General features: G+C 42.3%; 1 protein-coding gene across 5 annotated transcripts in view; it reads left to right on the top strand.

The window, feature by feature from the left end:
• The window catches only part of WAC (WW domain containing adaptor with coiled-coil), a 63,647-nt gene extending 55,688 nt beyond the window's left edge, over positions 1-7,959 (top strand). For 4 of the 5 annotated variants that reach the window (XM_049798953.1, XM_049798951.1, XM_049798955.1 and 1 more), the window contains 3 exons: positions 1,507-1,693; positions 5,176-5,303; positions 7,751-7,959. In XM_049798953.1, the coding sequence (XP_049654910.1) occupies positions 1,507-1,693; positions 5,176-5,303; positions 7,751-7,820 (385 nt within the window). In that variant the 3' untranslated portion in view covers positions 7,821-7,959. The remainder of the gene's footprint in view (positions 1-1,506; positions 1,694-5,175; positions 5,304-7,750) is intronic. The other variant, XM_049798952.1, reaches the window with a different exon arrangement.
• Positions 7,960-26,380: the final 18,421 nt, after the last annotated feature.

The following is a 26,380-nucleotide window of genomic DNA, read 5'->3' on the forward strand; positions in this document are numbered from 1 at the left end:
CTGGCAGTTGCGTCAGATGTGGTTGGATACATATGATATGAGAATGTGGTGTTCATGCTGGCCCTGATACCTGGTTTTCTGGACACATGGAAAGTAAATTCAAGTATCAGTGATTTTAAAATATTTTCAGGGAACTTGGGTAGCTTGCTGGGCTTAATGTTAGGTGTTCAGGTTGTATATCATAGCTTTATTGAGAGAAGTGATACAAGTGAAACAAAAACCCCCTACTTTACCTAGAGAGCTTACCATCCAAGTGTAAGGTGGGGAATGAGTATTTGCAAATTGGGAGCACAAGAGTCCTTGTGGATTAGTCAGTCATACCAGTTTACCAAAGATTTACCCACTGTTTTTAGGCACTGCAGCAGGAATAGGCTTTATAAAGAGAAAAACTTAAGAAGGTCCCTCCCATACATGAGGAGGGGAGGTAGAGAGGAAAACTGTCTTGTAAGATGGAGTGAGAGGAGAGAGGGTAATTATTAGAGGAATTCAGTTAAAAAAAAACAACAAAAAACAACAGCAAAAACCCTAATGCTTAAAGCAATGACTAGAATACTTTGTAGATAACAATCTTGAGCACTGTGGATGGCAAAAGACTACTATGCCAAGATCAACATGAGAGTTTTTTAGTAAACATTAGAAAAGTTTTTGATGAAGAATTATAGTTGCAAAGTAGAATTTGAAAAGCTGTGTATTGGGTAGTGTTCAGATAATGTAGATGTTGTGTTTGCTTGCATATGGAGATTTGAAAGAGGACAGTCAAAGACTTTGTCCAAGGCACAGAGTTTTTCATTTGTCCTACAGGACATGTCAGCTGAACATGTCCCCATGTATCTGTTCTCCAGCAACAGGTTAACACACCAACCAGAAAAACGGCAGCATGAATATGTACCAGTAAGGCAGTCAAGTTGATAGCTACAAACATACTGCTCCTGTGATACTTCTGTTCTCTTAAGTGCTTTAAGTGAGGATGTACAGTATCACAAAGTCATCTAGGTGTTTGTGTTTTGGCATTAGTAAATAATTACATTCCTCAAAGCCCATATGGCTATATTTTTAGATTAGGATGTGAGGCTTTGTTTTTAATGATTATTGTGACACTTGCTGATATTCTGTTGAATAAACTTGCTTAACTCCATCTGATACGTCATTATTGAAAATCTTAGGTTTGCAGCTATTTGAAGGAAGAACATACATGTATGTATTTTCTATCCAACACTAATATGTAGGCACAGCTTACATCTCTTGAACAGCTATCAAAGTTAAAAACTGAAAAAATCCCAACCAAACAAAAAAACCCCCATGTTATATTGTAGCACTCAAACAGTTCCCATACAAGTAGGAGGTTTGTGGAAAAGTGGTACAGGTTTGGTCTACCAGAAGTATTTACTTGTGACTTAAATGCTTTATGTATTTTTGTGGCTGGAAGCAATGAATTTTAAGTGTTTATTTCTCTATAGTTTACATATGTTTTTAAATGCTCACTTTTTATTTAATTCTTTTTTCTAGTAGTCAAAGAAGCCCATCACCAGGTCCAAATCATACCTCTAGCACTAGTGCATCAAATTCAACACCTGCACCGCAGAATACATCTGTACGACCGACTTGCTCATTAACACCTACGCTAGCAGCACACTTCAATGAAAATCTTATAAAGCATGTTCAAGGCTGGCCTGCAGACCATGCAGAAAAGCAGGTGAGTACATTTGTGCTTTGTTCTCTGTGAGAGTGCAAATGTGTAGCTTAAAATCTGGGTTTCTTACACAGGTTGATTCTTCTAGGAATTAAAAGTATTTAAAAAACCCTCAGTGCTTGGCCTTAGGAGAGGGAAGAGAGATTAGGCCAGACCTGCAGATTTTGTATGTGATTGCCATTTAGCTGTTACGTATTTTCAGTCTTGCTTAAAGTACCAGTGCTTTTGAAATTCTCAGATGAATAGCTATCCTCACAACTGGTTTTTTACTGCCAAAGTTCTGTTGAAATTTACAAAGAACATAAATTTCAACAAATTTTTATAATAATATTTTTGTTACATGGAAAATGTTATGAATTAGGTGACAGTTAAAACTATTTGAGACTACTACAGTTTGAGTCACTGGGTTGTTAGCTCTACACAATGAAAAAGGAACTCTGCCTTGTTTGTTGTACCCAGTTTTTAAGATGATATAGAAGGCTCAGACTGAATTTGGGCTATTTTTACGTAATGGGAAATCTAGTAGAATTGCCATCCATATTTTATAACTAACTGTATGAAACCTATCTTGCTGTGGTAATACAGGGAAACTGGATGCATGTTAGCTGCTTGGAATGTATTACTCAAAGGCACCATATTGGTTATTGAGTCTAGTTCAAGTCCTTTCACAGGCAGCCCCATCTGACAGTCTGTATGGGATATTAATCTTACCTAGCCCAGTTTACTTTGGTCTTTTGAAGAGTGGTTGCATGCTGCCTCAAGCCTGCACTGGGGGCTTTTGGGGAGTAACTTGCAGGATGATTCTTAGAAGTGCAGTCTAGGCTGATACCTTATTTGGACTCTGGGCTTCTTGTTTTGTTTCTTTTCATTAATTTTTTAATTTCAATTTTAAGACATTGCCAGCCTGTACTGAGTCAAACAACTGAGCCATTGCTGTGGGAAGTGTTTAAGGAAATGGTGTAGCACAGCCACTTCTCTTTATGGCCTTGGCCCATAGTTTTGATAGTGTTATTTTCACTGTGTACCAAATTGACATACATCTTAATGCAGAAAATACAGATTTATACAGTTCATAGGTAATATTATTTTTCCACTATCAGTAATAAAGATGGTCAAAAAACCCAGTTAATGCTAGGCGGTCATGTACTCAGTTGGATACCTTTTACCTTTGTGCTAAGTGCTACATGCTGTATTGTCCTGTCTGCTATTTCAGATGATTTCACGTGATAGTGTTGTTTATTGACCAGTTTTGGTTAGTAACACTTGAGGGACTTAAGTCAGATATTTAATGGAAAAGAAAAAGTGAATGAAAGTATGGGTGCAATACATAGTGAAGAAGGTAAGCTAGATGAAAGTGGAGAGGCTAAAATACGCAGTGCCTTGGTTTCTTCAGATTTCTAACCAGATGCGTAGCTTAAATTGAAATTAGGCCATAAGAGCACATGCCAGGTAAACTGAAAAATAAATAAGTAAATAAGTTAGGTGAGCCAGGACAGGTTTGTGTTAAAGCAGTCAGACTTGAAGAAATGTGCTGTGAAGTAATTAGTAGCTAGAACAATTCTTGAACCACTAGCAGTTAACTCGCAGAACTTATAAAAAGCAGTTAATAGGGAAAACTGGAAAAAGATCCAGTAATGTGGTTAATTAGTAATCAACATAATTATGCTCTCTTTAAGGAATGTGAGAAATGAAATTGTAGGTCATCTCAACTCAGTAATTGTAGAGGTACTTTGAGTATTGAGCAATATTGAAGTAGAAAAAATGATTAATTTACCTTTTTACAAACACCTGAAAAGAAAACACTGATAATATTCAGCGTGGACCTTTTAGAAAGAAATTATGTCAGGTTTGGAGTTTTTTTTTTTCTTTTGATAAAGTGTCAGACTTTGGTAGTACAGGAAAGCAATAAATGTTACATCCTGATTTGCAGCAAGACTGTTAACACCTCTTAACAAGAATCATACAAAAATTATTTTAGAGCCATTTAAATGAGATTACTTTAAAATGGGTGACAGGTCAGCTTAAAAAGAAGTACTTTGAAAGTCATTATTGATAGTTTGCTATCAGTCTCAAGGCTTTGGAGTTGTGTAGGGAGGACATGCAAAATGATGTCCTGCTGGAGACCAGGGTACTCCTGGATGTCAACACTCCAGAAAAGAAAACTTTTAATGTAGGGAATTAGAAAGCAAAGTGCTGCTTTGAACTGGAGAAATTCCAGAAGTTGATGAAGACCTGTGCTAAATACCATTATTTTGGGGATGGAAAAATCTGCTTACGTGCAAGTACGTAAGCAGATGTTGTGGATTAACCCCAGTAGGCCACTAAGCACCACACAGCTGCTCACTCACTCTCCCTCAGTAGGATGGGGGAGAGAACTGGAAGGGCAAAAGTTAGACAAAGGGATGGGGGGAGAGTGATGAAGTGAAAGCAGTCTTGCTTACTACCAGCCAACCCATGCCCAGCCAGTCCCCAAGCAATGGCAACCCTTGGAAAACTGCCCCCTGGTTTTATTGCTGAGCATGACTTTGTATGGTGTGGAATATCCCTGTGGTCAGTTTGGATCAGCTGTCCCATCTGTGATCCCTCCCTGCCTTTTGTGCACCCACAACCTATTTGCTGGGGTGGGGGGATCAGAGAGAGAAAGGGAGAAGCCCTTGATGCTGTGTAATCAACTGCTCAGAAATAGCTAAAACATTTGTGTGTTATCAGCACTGTTTTGGTCACAAATCTGAAGCAGTGTATGGGCTGCTATGAAGAAAATTAACTCCATCCTAGCCAGACTCAGTACAGCAGAGAACAGTATTGCTAAATACTAATACTGCAGGGAAGGAACTGTTTGAAACAGGTTTTTGTTTTTTTCAGTGTGCCACTTGCAAGAAGTCCTCTTTCCTTATTGCAGTGTGATACAGAGGACCTCAGAGTAATTATACTAGTCTTCTTGGTGCTATTGACAAGACTTTAAGAAATGCACAGATTGAGGATAGGTCATGCCTTCTAAATTTATGCTTCTGCTTGTCTCCACCTGACGTAAGTGGGGATATTAAAATAATGGAGTTTGTCTGGAAGAGAACACCTGAAGAGGGTTGCAAAGTATTTTTCCTGTATAAGGTAGCTGGAAAGAAGGCATTCAATTATTTGTGTCACTAAGGATTAATTTAGATGGGAAATATAAGTCTGGAAACTTTGGAAACTCGGAGCCCTGTCCTGTACTATGGTTGGGTAAACATTTGTTAGGATCAAGTCTAAACCATCCCTGGTTTAGCATGGGCCTGGATTAGACAATCTCTTGGCAGCCAGTGTTGTTCATTTCTGATTCTAGATGGGCTTTTGTAGAGAATTTAATGTACTTCTGATTAATACTCCCTTTTGAAGTTATTTGAGTGCTTTGCTGTTTTAAGACACACTCATCCAGCAATCCTCTGGCTATAGCCAGTTGTTTCCAATGCATGATTCAAAATCCTAACCTTTATGTGTAACCATTGCAGGCATCAAGATTACGTGAGGAAGCCCATAACATGGGAAGTGTCCATATGTCAGAAATTTGTACTGAATTAAAGAATTTAAGGTCTTTAGTTCGAGTATGTGAAATTCAAGCAACTTTGCGTGAGCAAAGGTAATTGCGCGCTCTGTGTTTATTTTCAAAATGGTAATTTTCAAGGTGGTATTAGAATTCATTCTAGCATTGTTTTGCATGAGCTGTATTTACTGATGACTTTGTAAGCATGCTAATTCTTGCCAGATTTACAAGCTGTCTTCCCTGTGTACGTTCTACCTGTTTCCCACACAGACACCTCTTAGTCTCCAATGAATAGAACCAGATATGCAACTTCTGTATGTATTTCCACTTAGATAGAAAAGAAGTATCTTTCCAGATACATTAGTGCATTAGGAAAAACTGATTAACTCACACTAGTTCAGCATACTCCTAAAATATCTGTCCATACATGATGCATAGATCACATAGGTACACATCTTTATACTGGTCTTAAACACTGCTGTTTGTATGAGACATTTGTTAGGTAAGTTTGAACAGGTGTTGTTGATATCACAAATAAGGAAAAATTTAATGTTTGTTATTTAGGTAGGAGACATCTGAGAAGATCTCGGGGTTCTTTAGCGAGGTGTTGATTATAGCAAAGTAGACTTCTGCTTCTTAAGTCAGTCATAGCAGGTGTCTTGCATATCACTGAAGCAATACACGACCACATTGTTGCAGACTTGTGCAAGATTGAAAAGTTTGGTCTTACAATACATGCAGAAACTTTTCACCAGTAGCCATGATCCTGAATCTATTTTCATATTTAGTTTCCTTTTTTGAATGATGTTGTCCCATCTACTAAGGCACACTACAGTTTGAATACAGTGATTCTGATTTACTATTTTAAGCCACTTTAATAGCGTTGCATGCTGTTTAAATAGCTAGCTTTATCCTAGAAGCTCTTGGTTTTTGGCAGTTAGTAAAACAATCCTTTAGTCAGAAGTAGGCTAATAATATATTTGTAAATCTGTAGTCAGAAGGAGGCTATAACATATTTGTAAATAATTCCTAATAAAGAATCAAAAATATCCATTCTTTCTTTAATTTTATTTCATAACTTCATTACATAAATTAAAATTTCTGTAGTATATTTAATGAAATGCTTAGTTTCTTACAGGTTTCATTTCCTAAGGTTTCATTTCTGTCTCTGGGTACATGTTTGATCTGAAATAACATGTCAAATGTCAATGTTCAAGTCACTAAATAACACCTTGTTTCTTGTACACTGTGTATACTTAAGCTATCAATGGATAATTGTCATTATGACTTTGAGTCTATGATAACATGTATCTTTTATTTTTGCTGCAATCCCAAAGACATGGAATACATGGCATAAGTAACAAGTTGGTTGGGGGGAGGCTTTTGCAAAGGATGGGATTATCAAAGGCAACACATTTGAATGATTATATTATTTCTATGCTTTTGCACAGAAGAGAAGTATTTAAATTTATTCTAAGGGGGAACTTTAGGCAAAGCGAGTATATTGTTTTAACCATAACTGGCAGCATGCAAAAAGGCGCTTTTCATTGACTGATATATTTTATATGCCCCCAATTTTTAAGTTTAATTTTTTTTCAGTGTGCCTATCTTAATCGTTTTTCACCTATTTTTCAGTAGAAAATTCATTTTTACTGAACTGGGCACATATTTGAAGTGTTGTACAAAAGTCTGCTGAAGTGGATGCTTTTTCTGCATCAATTAAATTTGCTTTGGACTTTATAGAATATTTATATGAAAATTCAACTTTGCCTGAATATTTTCTTAATTCATTCACAAGCTTGCATTATACTTCAGCATCATGAAAAGTTGTTTCAAAATATTCATTAAAAATTCTGGGAAACAGTTATGTAAACCAAATGTTAATTAATCACAGTAGTTGTTCATGTCAGTTCAGTAGAATAAGGAAAGATGTATAAGGGAATTGCTAGCAATATAATTTATTTCTAAGCCAAGTGTAGTTACAGCTTTTTTTTTTTCCCCTTAGATGTCTTTTAATGATCAAGTATTTTGAGATTGGAGCTTACCATGACTAGTGACTACCACCAGCCACAGAGCCAAATACTAGAAAAAAAGTGTTTTGCACCTAGAAGAAAACTTGCTTGTTTAAAAAAATTTGAGCGCTTTGGGGGGTTGTACAGTCCGGAAAACTGCATGACACAGGCATAATACCATTCTTCAGAATATTCAGTTACTCGGTGTACTCTTCCAGTGTCCCACTTTTTCTGGGAGTTAAATTCAAGTGAAGAACAAGCTTAAACATAACTGTGTATCAGTCTCAATGAAATATAGCAACTTAATTTTCTGAACTAAGGTATCAAACATGTCAGGTTGCTGTGCATCTGCATACAGTGTTTGTAGGTGATTGAGCAGATTGAGAATTAATTTTAAAATATGTGAATTTTATTAATAGAGCTAAGGAGCTTGGTATCGTTCACTGAAATTGTAGAAGTACTTGTGTAGATACTTATTTAATATCTGTATAATGAAAATGTTTATACTAATTTATTTCTTTTCTCTTGCAGGATACTATTTTTGAGGCAACAAATTAAAGAACTTGAAAAGCTAAAGAATCAGAATTCCTTCATGGTGTGAAAAGTTGTAAACAATTGCACATGGTTTTGAGTACAGGAACTATTAAACTGATGCCCAGTCTTAACACTTTTGAGCTGCATTTGAGTAGACTTTGGACCGTTGAGCTGGGCAGAAAAAAAGTTGACATGGGGAAGGGGACAGGAGGGAGTCAAATTCAGGGGAAAGATACAAGAATGATTTGTAAAACCCTTGAAATGTAGATTTCTTGTAGATGTATTCTTCACGTTGTAAATATGTTTTGTAGAGTGAAGCCATGGGAAGCCATGTGTATCAGAGCTTAGACATCCAAAACTAATCAATGCTGAGGTGGCTAAATACCTAGCCTTTTACATGTAAACCTGTCTGCAAAATTAGCTTTCTTTTTTTTTGTTTTGTTTTGGTTTTTTTTTTTAGTTAATTTATCATTCAGAAATCTTGCATTTCCTAAAATTCAATGCAAGCGCCAGGCGATCTGTGTCTAAGGCTGCAACAGTTTGGGTAATGTACAAAATATCATGAAACAACTGTTTCCACACTTGCACCGAATCGAGAGCAGTGCTTCTCCATTTCTGTTCTACAGAGAAATGTTTTTCATTTTCTGTGTTCCATTTCCCCGTGAAATCCTAAATCTGATTTTATCAGTTTTTTAATGCTTCTAATTTTCTCTTTTCTTAAGGCACTGTTGCTATGGCACTTTTTCTATAATCTTTTCATTCCTGTGTACAGTAGCTTAAAATTGCAGTGATTGAGCATAACCCACTTGTTTGTATAAATTATTGAAACGTATTTCCATTTGCACCCTGTAAGAATGGACTTATAGTACTGCTGGGCATGTGTGCTGAAAGTACATTACTTGCTCAAATATAAGGAAATAGCCCAATGAACATGTTAACATGGTTGTGGGAGGGGAAAGAGGAAAAAAAAAAAGCTAGTCAGATGTGAATTGTATCTGTTGTAATAAACATGTTAAAACAAAAGAAACACTGGTTTTCATTTCCTTTGGTCAACACATATTAAAATTTGGTCTGTTTGGGGACTCTTTATTAGAACTGTTCTTGTTGAACATTTTTGTACTTAAATAATTCCTCGAGGGAGGTTTTGTTTAAAACTTGTAAACAGGAAAATGTGTATAAAATATTTAATGAAATATAAAATTCAACAAGAATGATTTAAGACACCTCCCCAACAGTTGTCATATGTTAACTCCTGGTTTACCTGTCTTGATATTATGACATTTCATTTCGAAGGATGTTTGTGTTGTAGCTAACTGTTTAAGTCTGGTGCTGACTGCTGTTCTTAACCATCACAAAACGCTGAATTTGTGTAATTGGAGCAACCGCCGTTTGAAAATGGTGGCAAAGCTCAGCTTTGTATATTGTTTCCTAAAGTATATTAAAAATAAAAAAGAAACTATTGCTACTACAAAATAAACGTGGCTTTTTCTTTGCTTAAAAACAACAACAAAAATAGTGATGGTGGTACTAGTTTAATATTTGCAGAGGTGTATATGTTAAAATAGTCTGTTAAGTAAGAAAGACTGTAGGTAATGGATTAAAAAAAAGAACTTAATGATAAAGGTGTTGACATGTGATGCTACATGTTTTGTTCCTACAAAATACTGTCTTTCAGCACCAGAAACATTAGTTGACTTTTATTTTGCCTTGTCTCATGTTGAGTGGGCTTGGACTGATTTTCAAAATCAGTTTTTCATCAGTGGAAGCTGAATGCTCTGTCCTAACAAGACATTGCAAATAGAGCAAGTTGAAATACCTTAACTAGCAACAACAAATGAGAAATCGGGATAGATTAATTAGTAATTGTTCTCACTTTTTAATCCAGTATGTGCTGTTGTGTTTCATATCATGCAAATGTTTGGTTTTGCTCAGAAAATGGGAATAGAATAACCTCGAATGAATTAATTTCAGCATACATTGTTCCTGCATTTTTAGAGACCCAAGGCCATGTGACAGAAGTCTTCCTGAGACTCTTGTATTTGCCTAACGTCCTATTTCTTGTACTGCTTGTTGTCTTGAGGTTGCCCAAGCGTAGGGAAATAGCATGTGAAATAGATGAACGTACAGGTGATCTTTCACCAGTGGCTGTCCTTAGTTTGGTATTTTACTGTTTAGTTACTTGCTGAGACAAAGGTTGCTTCTGTCTTAATAGGTATGTTGGGCGTATTTTCCATGAGCTTATTTTGTTTCCTTTTGCTTCATATATTGCCTTCTACAACATCCTGTATCAATGAGCTTCACAAGTTTATTTTGTTAATTTTGTAGAAAATTACTTTGGATTGTTTTTTTAAACTTCTGGTTTGAATGAATTTTCTTATATGCTTAGCTGCTGCCTGTTGATCTTATTATTCATTGTTTTACAGAAGAGTCTTCCAGCCTAAAGACTACTAGTCTGTTTTATCACATGAAAACTTTGATAATGTACAAATGGTCACAGATAATTTGGGAGTAGCAAGAACTAACATGCTACTTTAACCCCTTAAAAATGCATGCTTACATATACATACATCACACAGAGACACACACTCTCTCTTCAGGTGATGTCCTCCTTAACCAGTGCGATAAAGGCTACTTCTTTGTCAGCATCCAATGGCATACTGAAAACTTGTTGGCTTCTGTATTTGCTCACCATGCAATAGCTTTCCTCCCTCATCCTCCACACCCTTCCAAAACCTGGAGCTGTTGTGGTGTGGAATGACAGCTTGCCAGACTTCCATTGTCATTGGACAAGTTGGGGAAGAGGATTGCAGGCACTGCTTTAAAGTAGACACTAACCAAGTTGCAGGGTCTGGATTAACATCCTTCAAAATGGCTTCACTAACGTACAAATGCAATTTTGGCCTTAACCATGTGATCTGTCACCCTTTTCAGTGACATGCAGAAACTGGCCCTCTGTATATTGCCGGGGGGGGGGGGGGGGGGGGGACACACCTAGATTTTTCTCCTTCCTATCAAATCTATCTGAAGCTGGACAACAAAGAAATGGGCAGGTGCACTAAGACCTGTTACTAGATTACTGGCTTAGCATTTATTATCCATCCTGAAACTGATGCTGTCCTTCCAAATGTAGTTGACATTGTTTAATAAAAGGGGCTTTATTGGATCATTCTACACCTGCAAGTCAAATCAAGTGAATTTCCCCTGGGGCAAATGTTTTCTTCCTAGGCAGGTGTTCAGAAAGTGTTTACTGGAGTTGTGGGATGTGTTTTCTATATTAATTACTTGATATGGGTGGTCAAGGAACAGTGGTGAGAAAACGATGAAAGAACTGTTGTTGCATATGTTGCTCTTGGTTTTCCTGTTATGTGTTTGCTAAGCAACTATTTAGTATAATAGAGAAATGGTCTTTAGAATTAGTTAGGAGATTGGCTGAGCCTGTACAATTATACTGCAAGCAGTGCAATTGGGATAGTATTTTATCATCTGTTGTTGCACACTCAAGAACTGCAGGAGAAGGAGGGGTTTCATATAATTGTAAAACTACATGACTGATCCAAGGCACTCGGATGTTTGATGCTTTTACAACTGCACCATCTTTTTTATTATTTATTTATTATTATTATTAAGGCCCCCTGATATCTTTGAAAGTCTGCCTATATTTTTTCAGTGGCCTTGATCCTAAGGTGCAGTTGTCAACTGCTCAATTTTGGTCAAATTTCCCTGCTTAGACTGGTCTTTTGCAGCAATGTAGTGTCTCTTTTTCAGACTGGCTTTATTAATTCTATCTCCTTTGGTAGGAGTGTCCTGTCTTTTGGTGGACACCAGTGCTGTCTTTACTGTTGAGTTAAAAACCTACTCAGAATGGGTATATAATTGAGGCCAGAGAGAATTAAAAAACATTTCTGTCCCTTTTTGGAGCAGCCTCATTGCAGGAGTATCCCCAAAGATATGTGAGAAAATACTGGGTAGCTACACCACGTCCCCTAAGTCTACGGATCAAAGACGACCATATCTTACTGTCACCCTTTCACTCCAGTGTCACCTTGCCTATGATGACATCCTGAGGACTTGCCAAAGCAGAGTCTTTTGTTGCTGTGAGTTTGACTGCCGTGGCCAATTATGCATATTCTGCAAGGAAGGAGTGATGTGCCGTAAGCATCAGTGTCACTGTGATTTGGGGGTACTCGTAAGTCAGCTGTGCATAAGGGGCAGCTGCTTACTCTAACCCTAAGTTAACATTTGACTAGTGTATATATAGTTAAATTTCAAGTCTATTCTTGGAATTAGGAGCTGGATGGTTTTGTGAATACATCATCTCTATTGCTGTTCCTAGAGTAATATTCTGTCCTTACCAAAACACAATCTTATGTACAGATGTAAGATGATAATGAGGCAATTCTGGATGTTTTAAAAATACTGCCTTGACTTCTGAAGGTTCCTGCAGAGGAATATTCTGAGCTGAAGTGCCATCTCATTGACATGAGCACAGCTCTGCTGCCCATAATTACTGATTAATGATATATGGGGGTTTCTTTTGTGTTTTGGTTTTCTTATTTATATTATTTCGTAAGAATCAGAGCTTTTGGTGTAGGAGGAATTTCTTTGTCTAGCTTAACTTCTTTGGCAGTTGTTTTCTTTTGCAGTTAGTCAAGCAAAAGCTCTCATTTGCAACTAAGATCCATATAGTTGTTGACTTCTTTTGCAAAGAAAATTGTTTTCAGCTGTGATACAGTTTTGGATTTTAGTCACACATCACTCTTTTCAGGTATCTCTTAAGTTCCTCTCTCTTCTATCTCTTTGGTCTCCTACAACAGGAATTGGGAAAGATTCAGTCTTTCATAGCTGTAGGCGCCAGCTCTATTCTAACCTTCCTGGATGTCTGTGCTGCTGCTATTGTACTAATTCAGCTGGAATTATTCCTGGAAGAGATGCTCCTTGCTACAGATTTCTGTATTTCCCAACCGTGGCTTTTTGTTTGAAGAGCCTATCTGAGGGAAGGGACTGATGCAGACTTCATAGCTATTAGGGCTCCAGCTAGCTGAGGATCTGGAAGTCATGAGGTGCTCTCCTCCCTAATAAAGACACTAACCCATCTGATCTAGGATTTTCTAGAGAATGAGCTGTCAGGTTTCGTCTTCCAGGGGAACTAGTAATATCCTGGCAAGTCTTGTTGCATCCCAGACAGGTCCTGCCTGGAGCTGCTGGGTTGTATGCAGCTGTACCACATGGCTCCATATACCAGATTTTGCACACCAGGTTTGCAAATATGGCTTGAACAACCTTAGCTTTCCAGTAGTTACTCAATACATGTGAAGTATTTTGTCACCTTCTGTTAGTCATATGTGCCACAGAGCATTTGTAAAGGGATGCCATCTAGTTCTGTGTATGGCACCATGCTCAAAAATTAGTCCCTTTGCTTCAGTTTGAAATCTCAGAATTTGGGCTGAGTGAAAAGTGTGTGTTAATACAGTGAAGCTCAGAATGGTCAGTTATGCTCATCTTCCCTTTTTCTGTACGTTACAAGAAAATTTGTCCAAGTAATTATGGATAATACTGTCACAGTCATCTGCACCAGTAGCTAGAGTGGTACAAGTGACTTAAACTGTCTCCCTCTCTTCCTCACAAATTTCTGAAGTTGGCACATGGAGGTCTGTTAGCATGTTGCCTTTCAGAGCTCTGAACAGCCTGAACAGCTTCCTTCTCCTGCCTGACCAGGCAGATTTTCTGTCAAGATCTTACATGCTTCTCTGTCCAAAAATCTGTGATTGGATCTTTTTTCAGTGTAATTGGGATGCAGTTGGAGTTTGACTGGGGTTCCTATTCTTCTGCTAGATGCGTCCTCGTTAGCAGCAGAAAGCTCGTGTACCGGGAAGAGTTATTTGGCAAAGTGACGAAGCCTGTGGCAGATGGTGCTACAGAAGGTGAATGTGTTGTCAGCATGTCTGGACTGCTTGATGATGCCAAGGGGCTCTGGTGTCCATCAGCTCCATCCAGGTTCCTTCAGCTGCTGCTCTGCATCCTCGGAGTAAAGGCTTTTCTTTCTTCCACATTTTGAAAGGTTTTAATTGAACTTTTTCTTCTCGTTGGGGATTTGATTTCACAGTAAGTCTTCTGTCATTTAAAAAAAAGAGAAAGCTATTAAACCACTGACAGCATGTCCCTGTCTTCACTTGCTAAATAAGACTGCCTTTCTGCTTGCAATAACATTGCCAGTAGAAGCATGGATAACTGAACCTCTTGATACTATTCTTTTTTTAGGATATAAATTCTGAGAGTTCACTTTGACCTAGGATGGTATCTGAATGTCACTTTATTAAAAGAAAGAATTAATTTTTTTAATATTTTGTTCTCATGCCCCCTGGCATCTCTTCACCTGAACAATTAGAGATGTGTTGGGGGATGTGAGTGTGCGCAGAGTGATGGGACAAGATCTTTAAGGACTCTGCTTCATAGGTGGTTTCATTGAAAGAATTGCTTGGTGAGGGTGAGGCCTCACACAGCAGGAGAGCTTATCTGACATCCAGCTCCCTGGGAAAAGAACAGACCCTTCCTTATTGCTTCCCTGCTCCCGGTGATGTGCTCCTGCTGAGTCCTTTTTGGCCAGGGCTGAAGCAGTTCAGGGAGCAAAGCCCCGTCAGAAACGCGCCTGGTAACGTGTCTGCTGACTTCACAGCCTGAAGAGGCTCACACCAAGGGGCCAAGCAAGGGCAGGGCTGGCACCTTCTGGCGTTGAAGGGCAGGTCAGAGTAACTCCTGGGGCAGCAGTAAGCTCAAATGGTAAAGACTACCTGCTCTTAAAACTCCGAGGTGCCTGTGCAGAGAGAAGGGCTCGGGGCATGGAGACTGCTCCGAGTTAGGCACAGTTTTCTGAGGTTTGGATGCATGTATGCTTTCATCTAAAAATTTCATTTCTATGAATGTTTAGCTGCTATGCAGCTGAACAAAATCCTAACCTGTCAACCAAGCTGCCATGTTAACTGCTACATGAATTTTTAACTAAGCATGAGCAAAGGTCTAATTATCAACCACGGTCTCCATAATATATTTAAAACAAAGCACCCATCCCAAAGCGAACAGTGCCTCTTTAATAGGTTTGGAATACAAATGGCGGAGTGTCTCCAAGGAGATGCTATTCCTCTTCAACTACTACTCCCTGTTACGCTAATACTGAGCCGCTATTCTCACCCTGGGTGGTGTCTTTAGATCCCCAAACTCTCTCAAGAATGAGGAAAAATCAGCTCAGCTGTCCTCATCTGCCATCTGAGGAGTTTGGAGCATTTCCCAAACTCCTTAGTTGTTCCGTGAGGATTTTGCAGGCTCCCCTGCGGGAGCCTTGTGAGCAAGCACGTGTCCTCGCTGCGGGTCCCGAGCAGCCTGCCAGGCTGGGCATCTCCCACAGTTTGCGGGCCAGCGCGGGTGCTTGGCAGACCTTTGCCTTGGGCCGGTACACAGAGACACACAGGCTCTTTCTCTGTGTGCCTGGCTTCTGGGGCAGCTGAAGCTGTGTTTAGTGCTTGCTCGGGGGAGAATGCAGCATCTGAGCTGGTCCAGTGCTGCCCCTGGCTCAGCAGAGACAGACCAGTGCATGGCCCGGTAAATAGCCTCTGCTTCAGCTGGGACTTCTTTACTCAGTCGGAGTTTTTAGTGCTGTAGTAGCTGAGGGAGCCTCTCTGGCACCTGCAAGGGATCCAACCCTGGAGGGTCAGAGCAAGAGAACCACCCAAAGGAGGGTTCAGAAAAGCAGAGCAGGGTGTCGGTACTCACCTGAGCTGCATCGACCACTGTTGTTACTGCCAACTTGGATCTAATTTTGGCAATGCTGGGCCAGACCCCTGTTCCTCTGGAAACTAGGTTCCTTTTTCTTAAAATTCAGTTAGCAATTTTGGGGCCCTGATATCCCACCTAGAATAATCTTTGGTATAAGCCCCTAAATCTCTGTATTTTTCTCCTAGCTAACATGCATGGCTTTCTCTCTTATTTGTTAATATAGTTGAATTTGTTTCATTCTCTAGTGCCCAGTTTCAGTGCTGATCATCCTTGACCAATACAAGATTAAGTGGAGTTTATATGTTAGGTGTAGATTTCTGACGGTGTTTTTTATCTGAAATGGCAGCAGTTGTTCCAAGCTACTTGGGATTAGAGGTATCATTTGGAATAGGTTATTGAACAGAAGGCAACATTTTGGCAGCTGGTTCATGGGAGTTTGCTATGGGCTTTTGCCGGTTCATGTGACTGATCTTCATGGCATAGGTAAATCATAACAATGATCTGAGTTTCACAAAAACCGATCTTGTGCAGTGTGGAATGGGACGATAAACATCCCCCCTGGATAGTACTTCGTAAGGGACTCTGCTTTGGGCATGCTATAGATTGATTATTCAGCATTCTGTAGTCTGAAAACAGGTTTCCGTTACCATGCATCGACACAAATAGCTGCTACTATTTTTAGGTAAGCTATTCATATCACAAGAGTAACTTCTGCTTAAGTGTGCCCAGCCATGGGCGCTAGATTTTGGAGGATCTAGTATGAAAACGTCGAGATGTAGAGAGGCTTAAACCTACTTCAGGCTTGTGCAGTTATACATAGTTTTAGATGAGGACCACCTAAAAGAAACCTGCCATTAACTTCTTAAATAGTAATTTTAAAAAATCTCATATTTTTAATGACGTTCTATTCTTTTGTACTGCCTTGTTCAACTCTGGCGGGATTTGGATTATTACAAGAGTTTTCACAAGGGAAATTTTGTTAAACACGTTTTTTCAGCAATGGCTTCCCTGGCTGACAAGTAGAAATATTAATATAACCTTGTATTTTGTACCTCTTTGTAGTAGATGTTATGAGATTTTTCTCTTTAGAGCAAGAGGGATTGATTCACTTATCCAGAGTTATTCAAGAGAGGGAATTTCTACCTGGGAATCTAATGTAGTTGTGATGTACTTTTGTAACGCCTTGATCTTTTTTGTATGTGTCAAGCAGAACATACATAAGTGAGAAATGTCTTAATAAACAGTGTATCCTAAAACCCCTAAATTCAGAAAAAGCTGTGAGAATCTATAACTTCCCTGAGGGGAGGAAAAAGTCAAAAATTAAATCAGATTTGCCTGTTCATTTTGTTACGCACTTGAATTCTGCACAGGCTTGAAGTTTTCAGTGAAGTTGGATTCAATTTCATTAAATACTGTCTTTTCTGTGTGCTTTTCCATTTTGTGGAATTTCCTGGGATGAGTGACAGGACATTTGTGGATTACAGGAAATAGTTTTAACTTAATCTGCTTTTCAGAATTAATCTAAAACTCAGTGTGGTGGGTTGACCCTGGCTGGACACCAGGTGCCCACCAAAACCATTCTATCACTGCCCCCTCCTCAGCTGGACAGGGGAGAGAAAATATAACAAAGGGCTTCTGGGTTGAGATAAGGACAGGAGAGATCACTCACCAATTACTGTCATGGGCAAAACAGACTCAGCTTGGGAAAATTAACTCAACTTATTACCAATCAACCAGAGTAGGGTAATGAGAAATAAAACCAAATCTCAAAACACCTTTCCTCCACCCCTCCCTTCTTCCCAGGCACAGCTTTACTCCTGAATTCTCTGCCTACCCCCTCCCAGCGGTGCAGGGGAATGGGGGTTACGGTCAGTTCATCACACCTTGTCTCTGCTTCTCCTTCCTCCTCAGGGCGAGGACTCCTCACACTCTTCCCCTGCTCCAGCGTGGGGTCCCTCACACAGGAGACAGTCCTCCATGAACTTCTCCAATGTGGGTCCTTCCCACAGGCTGCAGTTCTTCACGAACTGCTCCAGCGTGGGTCCTTTCCACGGGGTGCAGTCCTTCAGGAGCACGCTGCTCCAGCGTGGGTCCCCCACGGGGTCACAAGTCCTGCCAGGAAACCCGCTCCAGCGCGGGGTTCCCACGGGGTCACAGCCTCCTCCGGGCATCTACCTGCTCCAGCATGTGGTCCTCCCCGGGCTGTGGGTGGATATCTGCTCCACCGTGGACCTCCACGGGCTGCAGGGGCACAGCCTGCCTCACCATGGTGTTCTAGGCAATCTGCTCTGGCACCTGGAGCACCTCTCCCCCTCCTTCTTCACTGACCTTGGGGTCTGCAGGGCTGTTTCTCTTAACATGTTCACACTCCTCTCTCCGGCTGCTGTTTCTGTGCCCCAGCAACTTTTTTTCCCCTTCTTAAATATGTGATCCCAGAGATGCTACCACTGTCGCTGATGGGCTCAGCCTTGGCCAGCAGCGGGTCCATCTTGGAGCCGGCTGGCATTGGCTCTGTCAGACGCAGGGGAAGCTTCCAGCAGCTTCTTACAGAAGCCACCCCTGTAACTGCCCCTGCTACCAAAACCTTGCCACGCAAAGCCAGTACACTGAGAGATTGTTAATGCATTTTAATCAATGCAGAAGCAGGCTGCGGTGGCTTTAAAGGGACTTACTTCCCTGAACTGAGAGGCCAATCTGCTAAATTTGTCCCTTTTGAGCCACCCAGGCCATTTTATTTGAAATGTTACTTTTCCCTTTTAATATCGGAGGCTAGATTTTCTTCCCACCCCCACTTCTACATCTCTTAAGGTCCTTACTACGCCCTGCGACTGAATCTTCAGCTTAGGTGAGGGACCGCGTCCCCTCCTCAGGCCGCGGAACAGCCTGCGCCAGCCGTGCCTTGCTGTGCTATTTCAGAGGCGCAACCTCTCTTCTCCCACGTAGGATTTTCTCAACCGCTGAAGTTTTTTGCCTGCCGCGGCCTCACCCTCCTCCGCCTCATTTCGTTCCCCTGCTGCCCTTCGCCTCCTTCGGTCCAGCGCCTCTCAAAACCCGCGGGACTCCTCTTGGCTGAGGGCGATTCCCCCCGTTCCCCCCGCTTCGGCGGGAGCCCGGGGGGGGGGGGGGCGGGGGGCGGGCGATGGGTACCGCTAGGTGTCAGTGCTCGGCCGGGGACCGCACCGGCGCGGGGGGGCAGCGGCTCCCCCCACCCCCAGCCCGGCCGCCCCTCGCCCTCTCCGGCGGCCGGCAGCGCCCGCGGCTCCATCAGCGGCTCGGCGAGGCCGGGGGCTCCCCGGGGACACCTTTAAAGCAGCAGCAGGGGTTGTGGTACCTCACAGCTGAGGGCATCACCCCCTCCGGGGTGGGTTTCCCCTGCGCAGCTCGCGTGTGAAGGGGAAAGGATGCCAGCGCTTGTGGGGGACATCAGACTTGTCAGGCTTGTGTTCTCTGGGTTTCCCCTTCTCTTCACCGCCCACACCTTAAGCGTATTCCCGTGGTGCTTCCCAGAAGAGAGCACGCAGAGGCTCGCTTTGAGGCCGATTGAACTGCTGCGGCTCCTCACCAGGCACAAACCCCACCGGCTCCCTCTGGAAAAGCTCCATCTTCTTCCAGTGCTGCAGCTGGTTTCTTGTAACCAAAGCCCCGGGGAACCCACTTTGTCCTGATTAAAGCTGAACTGAAGACGTAAGCCTGGGTGAATAACTGAATGCGTTTCATGATTTTTTTTGTGCGTGCTGCTTGTGCTTCTTACTGTTCTCTGAGCTGCCGTTGTACCCTTTCTGCAAAAGATGTTTTGGCGAATGGGATTTCTAAAGGGTGCTTCTTTAAAAAAAAAAAAAAAAAAAAAAGGAAATTTCAAAAGTCCATACTTTGTGCGTGTGAGTGTTGCAGGTATGTCTATACCTTAGAATTTCCTCTGTGCACAAGGGCTTGCGGCACCTGGAGGGAAGGGTGGTGCTCTGCCTGCCATTGGTGTTCAGCCTCACCTTTCCTCCTCATGGTGCTCATCTAAATCTGTCCCTGGACACCCTGGCCTCAGCTACTGTAAAATAATGGCAAGCAAAACCCTGCTGGGAAGGAGCAGAGCTTTGGGTACTCCTATATCATCCCGGAAAAGATGCTTGATCTTAAAGCCTGTATTTGAATTGGTTTTGCATGTTAGTCCACCCTTTTTTTCTTCCCCTTTGATTCCCTCCTTTCTTAGCTGAAATAAACAGAGTTTTAATGTAAAGTACAATAGAAATATAATAACATGACATTTGCTAAAACAATAAAAGGGTCCGGCCATGTAGGCTTTATTCTTGCTACTGTTAGTTGCCTGGAGTGGGTTACGCCATTTTGCAACGACTGCTGATTTCGCCAGGGCTGCTCTGTCCGTGTTGCTCAGCCCTCTGTCTGGACGCTTTTTCTTTCAAGAATTTGATATACTTGGGGATACAATTGGGAAATTACTGGGGAAAACATGGGTTTCATGTTGTTTTTTTTTTACTCTAAGTGTTGACACATTCTGTCCCTCCAAATCTCAGTGATTAAATGAGGAGGCTTTTGACCCTGGAGATGACAAATGAAATCACTTGGTTTGCCAAACTAGAAATGGACTGTCTTGTGACGAGAGAATGGTGATGAATTTTTTCTGCCTCCCCTACCCTTGTTCTCCCTCTCCACATCCATCCTCCTTCCCCGCTTTTGTACGTGGCAGATCAGCTTTGTTCCCTTGACCGGTGGCCTTACATTTCCACATACAAGACTGCAGGAGTGCTGTGCCTGCGTTTGCACACCCAGCTCTAAACCCTAGTGAGCCTGGAGGTCACCGTGTGATTTTGAGACTTGCTCCTACCTGGAGGGACAGGGTTTGGGCTTGCTTCTCTTTTCACTCCATGGTCTTGAGAGTCTCCAGCAGCCAGCCCAGAGAAGGGAAACCACCCCCTCGTTTCTCCCAAACCACCAAATTGAGAAGATGTTTGCTCAGTGTCACCACTGAGGAAAGGCAGATCTGAGCAGTTCCAAAACGGCAAGGTCCTTTGGTACCCGCTCCCCTCCGGTCACGCATCCTTCTGGTCCGTTTGCTCTCCTGTAGCAGGAGTAAGGCAGAAAACCCCTTCAGGCACAGTGCTTGCCCTTCAGGAGCCCCAGAGGATGAGGTAAAAGGACGGGAACCCATCACCAGGGACTGGCCTGCCCTCTTCCCAAAGAAATGCAGCTTGACTTCCAGCTGACCTTCAGGCTTTTACAAGCTTAAAGAGAGAGAGTTACAGAATTGTTAACAGCTATTTTATTACACTTACAGATTGTGTGAGTTGCGTTTTATTGGAACGCAGGACTTGGCAGGTTCTGCATTTGGCTGCAAGGGGACGTTGAAGGGCTGTGGTTGCTCTGACACGTTAACCCCCTGCTTCCAGCACCTCCCGCTGTGCTAAGCTAAGCCAAATGCTTGGGCACAGCTGCAACCTGTTTCATTACAGAGGTGCCATGTTGAAAAACGGTGATGTGAAGCCAGTAGTTTCTGGCCACGAGAGAATATACCACGGAGTTGAGGGTATCTAGGGGCAGAGGAATACATTTTGATCAGAGTGCCATACACTAATGCTATGGCTTACTCTTCAGCTTTGAGGAGAGGTCATGCTGTTTGGGACCTTGCAGGGTCAGGCTCCAAAGCTACTTTCTTCCAAATGTTTTTTTGAATAAGAGCTCTACTCAGAGCAACACCACCTTAGAACGAAAACCTCTCCTTCCTTTTTCTTCTGTAGGCTTCAGTCTGCAATCTGATTAATTTCATTTTTTTTAACTGATGCTTGCAGTGATAATTCACACAATAATGCCTTAAACAGTGGTAAAAGGCCTGTGCCAAAGGCATTCTGTGGAGTACAAATTCGATCTCTCAGTGGCAGAGTGTGGCAGTGCTCACCCTCTGTGGGGTGAGGCCCTGGCTCCTGCTGGCACTTGCTGGAGGTCCTTTCACAGAGCAAAGCTGGTGAGAAATGGGGACTGCAGGCTACGTGACTCCAGGAAAGATATTTTCACAAGGTGCTTCAATTCATGGAGGAGAGCAGTTATGTGGAGATTCCTCGTTTCTTGAAGAAAGGTTAATACGTGCTTTTGAAAGTGTTTTTGATTAATTATCCATACTGAGTATGAAGTGGGACTGTCCCCTTGGACGCTGCAAGTCACCTTTGTTTTCCTGGATGTTTATTCTCACTTAGCACGGTTTGTTGCTCCATGACACCAGCTCTCCTCTGCGTTTCTGCCTAAGTGTCCCTTGCTTCTTACAGAGCTGCCTAAATTAATTTTATTTCAGGCCTTAGCAATTTAGGAGGCAGAAAGTTTGGACAAGAGATTGGGAATGCTGTGACTGCCCATTCTCTTTGCTCTGCTCCCTGCCCTGATTTTGCATCTATCTGTCTTCACGAAGGAAGAGGCCCTGGCAGCTCCCACAAGAGGTGGGATGTTGTAGCCTGTTTTGCTAGTCCCAGTGTATGTTGGAGGGTAAACAAAATCTGTTGACTGGCCCAGCTTGGCAGTACAACCAGAATGTTGCAATGAGATGATTAAGAAGTCTAATTGATTGATTTTAATGTGAGAACCAAGACTTGGCTCCTGTATGTTTGACTTCCCAAATCTGCTTGGACACAGGCTGGTCTCCCTGCCAAAATACCTCCTCTGGACCACAAACCCATGCCTAGCATTAAGAAAACATTTTCCTGGGTGTGACCTGGGTGGAGATCCTGTCCATTACTTGTTCATTCATGGGTCAAATGTAATTATGCAACAGCGGCTGAAAGGGTCACGAGGGTCTTCTGTGGCTTTGGGTTGTGCCAATGGTTGATAAGTGCTCAGGCTGAGTAAAAACTCACCTAGACTTGGGAGAAATGATGGGAACGGTTCTCATAATTTTAGTTGAGAATAGGAAATAGTTGCTTCTGAGTCCCCAAAAGGATTTGGGACATTTCAGAAACTAGAAAATGGCCCTTACTCTGCGCAGCCCAGTCTGTTATAAAACAAGATGCACTGACAGCCACTAAAAGTACTGGGAAAGGAAGGAGGAAGCTACTCTGATAAGCAGGTATCTTAGCTTGATTATTATTCAGTTTGAGCCTCTACTGGCAACAACTTAGCATATTAGGTGAATTAGCTTTTCTAAAATTCCCTCTATCATTTGCTCCTCCAAGGGAGCAGCAGGTGCACGCATCTAAGTCATGAATTTTGGGGTAGATTTCCTAAGCTAAGCATGCTGACTCCATATGCTTGTGTAGCTTTATGTAAGTTACCCATCGGTGACATCTTTACCAAATCCCTTCACTTTCCTATCCCACCCCCATCCCCCAGCAATCCCTCCCTCTGAGAGCTCAGAACTTCCGAGCTCCCAGGTCCTGCGGTGGAGGTACCAAAACAGCAATGTTGGGTACCATGGAGAAGTGCAGATGCCCATTACAAAATATTTTCAGTGGCATGTTTAAGGGAGAAAAAAAAAAAGAGAGAGAGAGAAAAAAGAAAAAAGGGTTTCTGGAGACATCAAAAAATGTGGAGACTTGATAGAAGTCTCTTGACTTAAACATGTAGAAATGCTTCTTTCAATGTTGAGATGACATTGAGACAAAAACTTGAGTCATTTATTCCTGTTAGTTTGGCAATGATTTTAAAGCATCAACTGATAAACATGGTTTGGAAATGGCCCTGTTTCAGTAAGCTTGACACTTGGCCACCTGTCTACATTCGGGCTAGGGAGGTATAGCCTTGATCTTAACCTAGTCCTTCTGAGACGGGAGAAATCTGGTGGCCTCGAGTAGGTCAAAACATGAACTGTCTGAAGAACTGACTGTAAAGAAACAGGGGGGAAATAGTTACCCTCTCTTTCATAATATTCAATACAGGAAGACCCAACCTCATTACGTTTTCAGAGATATTGAAAATAGACAATATGTGTTCAACCAGATAAGAAAAATAGCTAAAATAACACAGCTGAAAACTTTTATCTGCCTCTTTTTGAATATTAGTGTTTTTAATGCCTAACACACATACTAACAGCTAACAAAACTGATGGTGTGCATGCCGAGGGAAAAAAATGTCTCTCTGAGATGTTGGGTTTCTCTTAGCCATATGCAGATGCCTACTTAAAGGAGACACCAGCTCACCTAGGCGAATCTCAGCTCTCTTCCTGACAAGACAATCTTGTAGTGAAAAGAGCTGATCTCTAGAATTGCTGCAGTTAGCCCGGTTTCTGCTGTTGTGAGACAAGCTGCACTAGCAGCCAGAAAGCAACACCCTTCTTCAGAAACAGATGAAGAGGGCTTGATGTGGCTGTGGCTCTGTTGCTGTTGCTCCTCCTCTTCACCTTCTTTAAGACTGTTTCTCATTTAGTCTTTCCAGATCATGAAAAAACTGGTCTGACTGAGCTGAGTTTATAGGGAATCCCAGCAGAACCACATAATCCCTCCAGCCAGAGCCATCTGCTGCTGCTGCTTCTCCAGCTGCATCAGTTTAATGAGAGGTAGCATCTCTGCCCTCTTTTTGCAACCTAGTAATGGAGCGGGATGCAGCCAGGCTGGGAGAGGGTCTGTGAACTCTCAGCCCCAGCAGCTGTGAGTGAATAGGGGGCAACAAGGGGGAATTTCACACGGCTAACAGCTGGGGCTGGGTCACAGCCTGCGAGGCAGGGATGATGAAACACAGTGCTGATGGAGCTGAGACCTTCCTTGACCTGCTGCCTTGAGGGCCAGGCCCACACCGTCACCGCAAACACGCCATGCTTCAGCTGGGATCCTGGGCTGGGTTACCAAGGGCTGAACTCCACATTTTTCTGCTCGTGAGGAGAACAACATCCTCCAGTGCAGAGAGTAGTGCTGGGGAAATTTCTGTAGAAGCAGACTGCAAGTGCTGGGCGAGGAACAGTCAGATGGAGACAGGTCCATCATCCCAAAGACCCAGACAGGGTGGATGTAGAGGCCTCCAAAGGCAAAAGCTAGGAAGTTGGAGGTTTGCACCAACATCACTAAGGAGAGAGGAAATGCCGCTCTGAAAAGAGAAAGCAGTCACTGTTTTGGTGCTCGTACCTGCTCCTCAGTAGGGAAGACATACCAGACTCTTGCCCGAACGCACATTGAGGACCGAATGTCATTGATGCAGAAGGGAACACCTGAACCTCTGTGCAATTTTTGGCTATTACACCAAAGAAGAAACAAAGGATGGGAGCCCCTCTGCTGCTTTCCACAGGGGTTACTGGCTCTGTCAGTGATGACAGAAGAGGGAAGAAGGAGTGCTATGGCTGTCCATGTTTCTGCAGGCTGCCATACCAGGAAGATCAGGTGGACCAGGTTGTCTTTCAGCAACTAGTAATGTCACCCAAAGCGCAGAGCATGGAGGGCTGTAATCATCTGCATGTCTGCTGGGAGAGGATGAGTGGGATGCAGAGTGGCGAGAAATTCCAGCAGTTGTTGCCATAATGAGTTTCATACATATATGTGTATATTCCTACCTATATGAATGAGATGGAAGATGATTTTTTTCCCACCTTCTTTATATATCTATATAAAGTAATCAAAAAAGAAATTCTAGGTCTGAGTCTAACCAGTAGAACAAAACAGGTTGACTGTGAAGATAAAAGGTAATGCATGTACTATTCAGGAATACAAAGTGAGAGAAGAGCAAATGAATGACAAAAGTGTTGAGTAAAATCAGAATTAGTAGGTAATTTTAGGGAGGAAGCATAAAGGAAAAAGGAATTAAGCAGAACCAGTAATTCCTTTAAATAATAATTAAAAAGAGTGCTAAGAATACCAAAAGAAGTGGTTCTAGCATGGACAAACAAAAGAAAAAGCAGTAACAGGTGATACTGGCTAAAATGTGATCTCTTCTTTCACAAGACGGGCGTGTACAGAAAGTGAAAAGTAGGTTTCCGGAAAAACATGGGATGAAACTCATCAGTGAGAAGAACAGATGTGTGCATTCAGTTGGGAGACCCCACCACAGGAACATGGCTGGGGAGCAGCTGCTGGGGCAGCAGCCTGCAGAAAGTACCTTGTAGGTTGTCTGAGAGTCCATCCTGTGTATTACGAGCTGAGTTGTGGTCACTGCTGGTGTGTCTGTTAAACACGGCTTGCCTAGTCATGCTGGTCTTGCCAAACTTCCTCTCTAGCCAGCGGAGTCTCTTCCTGCAAAGAAATTTGGACTGCCTTTGCTAGACAGCTAGGAACATCCTCTGGAATAGCCCCTATGTTTGCAACAGGGAGATTAGCTTCTTCGTTATGGAGAGCTTTTCAGGGTACGTCCCAGTGTGTTGCTGTTGCAGAAAAGCAGAAAATTCAGATGTATAAACTACGTTCCTGTCTGCAAGACACACAAAATGAGGCAAGGAGGGCCTGAGGTGCAGCGTGATGTCTGTATTTGTAGACTGAAGTTTGGAAAGAGTCTGGACGAGATGCAGGACAATGATGTCCAAAACATGACCTGCCAGAGAGGCCTGAAAAAACAGGGGGTAGCTTAGCCTGGGAAAGCCTAAGGGGCAAAGAGGGGAACATGCCTGTCGTGGTTTCAGCCCGGCCGGTAACAAAGGACCACGCAGCTGCTCGCTCACTCCTCCGCCCCCCTCCGGTGGGATGGGGAGGAGACGGAGGAGAGAAAAGGAAAAGAAACTGGAACCTCGAGGGTTGAGATAAAGGCAGTTTACTGGGACAAACACAAAAGAGATTACAACAACAACAACGGCACTAATGAAAAAAAGTATACAAAAAGAGTGATGCACAGTGCAACTGCTCACCACCCGGGACCCGACGCTCCGCCACTTCCCCCACCGAAAAAAAACAGAGACCACCCCCCGGCCCGCTCCCCATTTATATACTGGGCAGGATGTCACATGGTATGGAATAG

Source organism: Accipiter gentilis, chromosome 4, assembly GCF_929443795.1.
Source record: "Accipiter gentilis chromosome 4, bAccGen1.1, whole genome shotgun sequence".
In the NCBI taxonomy this organism is placed as follows: domain Eukaryota; kingdom Metazoa; phylum Chordata; class Aves; order Accipitriformes; family Accipitridae; genus Astur; species Astur gentilis.